The sequence below is a fragment of the Cariama cristata genome, unplaced genomic scaffold (genome assembly GCF_000690535.1).
Source record: "Cariama cristata isolate BGI_N322 unplaced genomic scaffold, ASM69053v1 scaffold28080, whole genome shotgun sequence".
In the NCBI taxonomy this organism is placed as follows: Eukaryota; Metazoa; Chordata; class Aves; order Cariamiformes; family Cariamidae; genus Cariama; species Cariama cristata.
In genome coordinates, this window is record NW_009596776.1 from 136 (window position 1) to 3,158 (window position 3,023).

At 39.8% G+C, this 3,023-nt stretch overlaps 1 protein-coding gene across 1 annotated transcript; it reads left to right on the plus strand.

Moving 5' to 3' along the window:
- Positions 1 to 215: 215 nt before the first annotated feature.
- ANKRD49 (ankyrin repeat domain 49) lies at positions 216 to 2,281 on the plus strand. Its single transcript, XM_009707475.1, has 2 exons — positions 216 to 489; positions 1,325 to 2,281. The coding sequence occupies exons 1-2, from the start codon at positions 232 to 234 to the stop codon at positions 1,781 to 1,783; spliced, it is 717 nt and encodes a 238-aa protein (XP_009705777.1). The 5' UTR covers positions 216 to 231; the 3' UTR covers positions 1,784 to 2,281.
- Positions 2,282 to 3,023: the final 742 nt, after the last annotated feature.

Genomic DNA, 3,023 nt, shown 5'->3' on the forward strand with positions numbered 1-3,023 from the left:
ATTGGGGTAACGCGGTGTTTTTCCTGCGTGGATATTAACCGGGGATTGTGGCAGAGCTGGCGAGGCCGATGTAGTGGAGGAACGCTGGGTTTGCTCTTGAGTTTTGCTGTTCGTGGTGTTGCTGATGTCTGCGTCCATCCATCAGATGGTTTTATCGACAAGTAGCACGTGGGTAACAGTAAATGTTCTTATAAGTAGTGTATATCTGCCACTTACAGGTGCTAACTGAAAATGAGTAAAGACAAACAAATCGATGAAGAAGATGATGACAGTGAGCAGTTCAAAGACTTTATGGAGAATTTTAACCAACTTGAACTGCTGGAGACGCACAGGCATTTGATTCCTGTAGGAACTCAGAGCTGTTGGTCAGGACAGTCTGATGATGACGATGATGAACAAGAAAGAAGTGAGGAATGGTACGAAATGCAAGAAAAAAAAATGGAAAAAAATCCAGAGAAATTGCTACTGTGGGCAGCTGAAAACAATCGAGTAAGGCATTTATTCTGTTCATATGTTTCACTGACAAGAATGTTATTTTAAGGAGATATCTGCAGTTTCATTCACAAACAAAAATTTACCTACGCTTTCCTTTATCTCTCTGAACTATTTTAATCCGGTTTTGCAAGCCACTGTATGTAAAACATCTCCCTTTGTGGCCTGCACACACTAGAATATCTCGGGATCCATTAGCTTTCAGAACAAAAGCTTTGATTGTAGTTCAGAGTTAAAGTAACAGCACTCTTCTTAAAAACTGCTGTAAACCGAAAGCATGCCAGGCTCTTTCTTCACGGCAAGTAAGCCTTTTAACTGGGGTGGAGAGGGTGTATCTGAAACTATTTTCTCAAAAGCTCCATATGCAGATAATGGGTGGCTGTTTTCCTGTCTTTTTATGGGGAGAAAAAAAAGCTTTTTACTTTTAGAAGTGAGGGAAAACCGACCAGGATGCCTGTTACGTACCTTATTACACCCTCATGTACATTTATTTTCATTAGTTGCCATTCTTACACACACAAGCTCCATCTACAGTTCTGTGGAGGTACTTAGGTCTTCACAATGAACAGGGAGAAGCCGTAAGGTAAAGGTACTCCTAAGGCATTGCAGCTAATGTTTGTGTTGTATCTCTTTAAAAACAAAACAAAAAACCCCACCTAAAACAAACAAACACCACCCCAGTACAATAACTGGTTTAATTTTATAATTTCTTGTGGCACTTAAGCCTTTTTGAGACTGACAGAAATTGCTTTTCTGTGAAACTGCAGAACAGTGAAAGCCATACAGCTTGTTTGCAGAATTTCATATTAAATTACCTGTTTTCTTGAAATAGCTGAGTACAGTGAAGAGGCTCCTTTCCGAAAAGTTGGCTCCAGTTAACGCTCGCGATGAAGATCAGTACACTCCTCTCCATCGAGCTGCCTACAGCGGGCACCTGGACATTGCACATGAATTGGTTGCCCAAGGGGCAGACGTCCATGCGCAGACCGTGGACGGTTGGACACCTCTGCACAGTGCCTGTAAGTGGAACAACACAAAAATGGCCGCGTTCTTACTTCAGCAGGGTGCAGACATCAACGCGCAGACAAACGGTTTGCTGACCCCATTGCATATTGCTGCAGGAAACAAAAACAGTAGAGAAACCCTTGAACTCTTGCTGATGAATCGCTATGTGAAACCAGACCTGAAAAACAACTTGGATGAAACTGCCCTTGATATTGCTAGGAGGACTGATGTGTATCACTACCTTTTTGAAATAGTAGAAGACTGCATAAATGCTGTGTGCCCTTAAAAGTTGTGGTGGAGCTTGTGAAGGTGAGGTTTGCTGCCTCTTGTGTTCTGCATGCTCACCGGTGGTGGTCTGTACCTTTGCAACAAGGCTTTCCTTTAAGATACTTTATCATTCTCCTCAGGCAAAATGTCACTTCTTGCAACTCGGCTCAGTGGTCTCGCTCCTCCTTTGAAGCGTTACTACTGTTATTCAAGGTATTCTGAAAGTCTCAGTAATTTCAATGAGTTTCCATTTAATTAGTGCAAATTTGGAGGGGCCTTTGTAATTGGTCTGTACTGTCAAAGCAGGAGGGAAAACTGGAATATTGACTTGATGTGAAAGAGTTCTGGCTTGGTGATACAGAGTTTATTACCGCACACTTGAAAATTATTTTTTTGAGAAATTTAACTTTTTTTAAAACTGCATGAAGGCTCTGAATGAATGTAACTTATTTGGATGATACACAAAATGTTTAGCAATCCTGGTGTAAGGCTTATTATAAAATAAAATATTTAACCCTAAGTATTTTGTTGTCGTATTTTTAATTGAGAGCTCAATTATCAGTGCAATTGCCTGTTCATAAATCAAAAGTGTTATAGGATAATAAAGTAGTTTAGTTTTTTTTCTTTCCCCTGGTACTTTTCAAGGAAATTACTTTCTCCGAAGAGCCTGTTTACTTTTCCACTTCCAAATAAAGTTGGGGAGTAAAGTTTTAATGTCATGGATACAGCATTAGTTAGAGCAAATGAACCTCAACTGTGTGAGGATAAACAGCCAAGGTACTGTTCTGTCTGATTTAGTTACAGCTAATTTAGTGCAGGACACACTCAACTGTTTCTCTTCCACTTTTGAATCCCCAAACAGAATTCCTCATTCCAGCTCAAATATTCAGCATAGTTTAAAAACTTTACTGATATTTTTCATCAAAATTCCTTAATTTCCAGACCATTTTTTATTTTATTTGATGCCTTTTTAATTTGTGATAGCTTGTGTTACTAACCCTACGCATTCACATCTGAGTTGAGTTTCCAAAAGTTCTGACAGAGATTTGGCTGCCATCATTTTGTTGTCCTGAAAAGTGGGATCTTCACCTGCTATGCAAGCCAATTCACAAAGGATCAAGGTATTTCTCTTATTATGGGTTTGTGCAAAGCCGGGAGCCAGGTGATATCCCATAAAGCTGGCTCAGCTCCACACAAAAACTACAGCATATTTATCCTGTTACATGATTAGCAAAAACTCACCCAAATTTACACTTGAT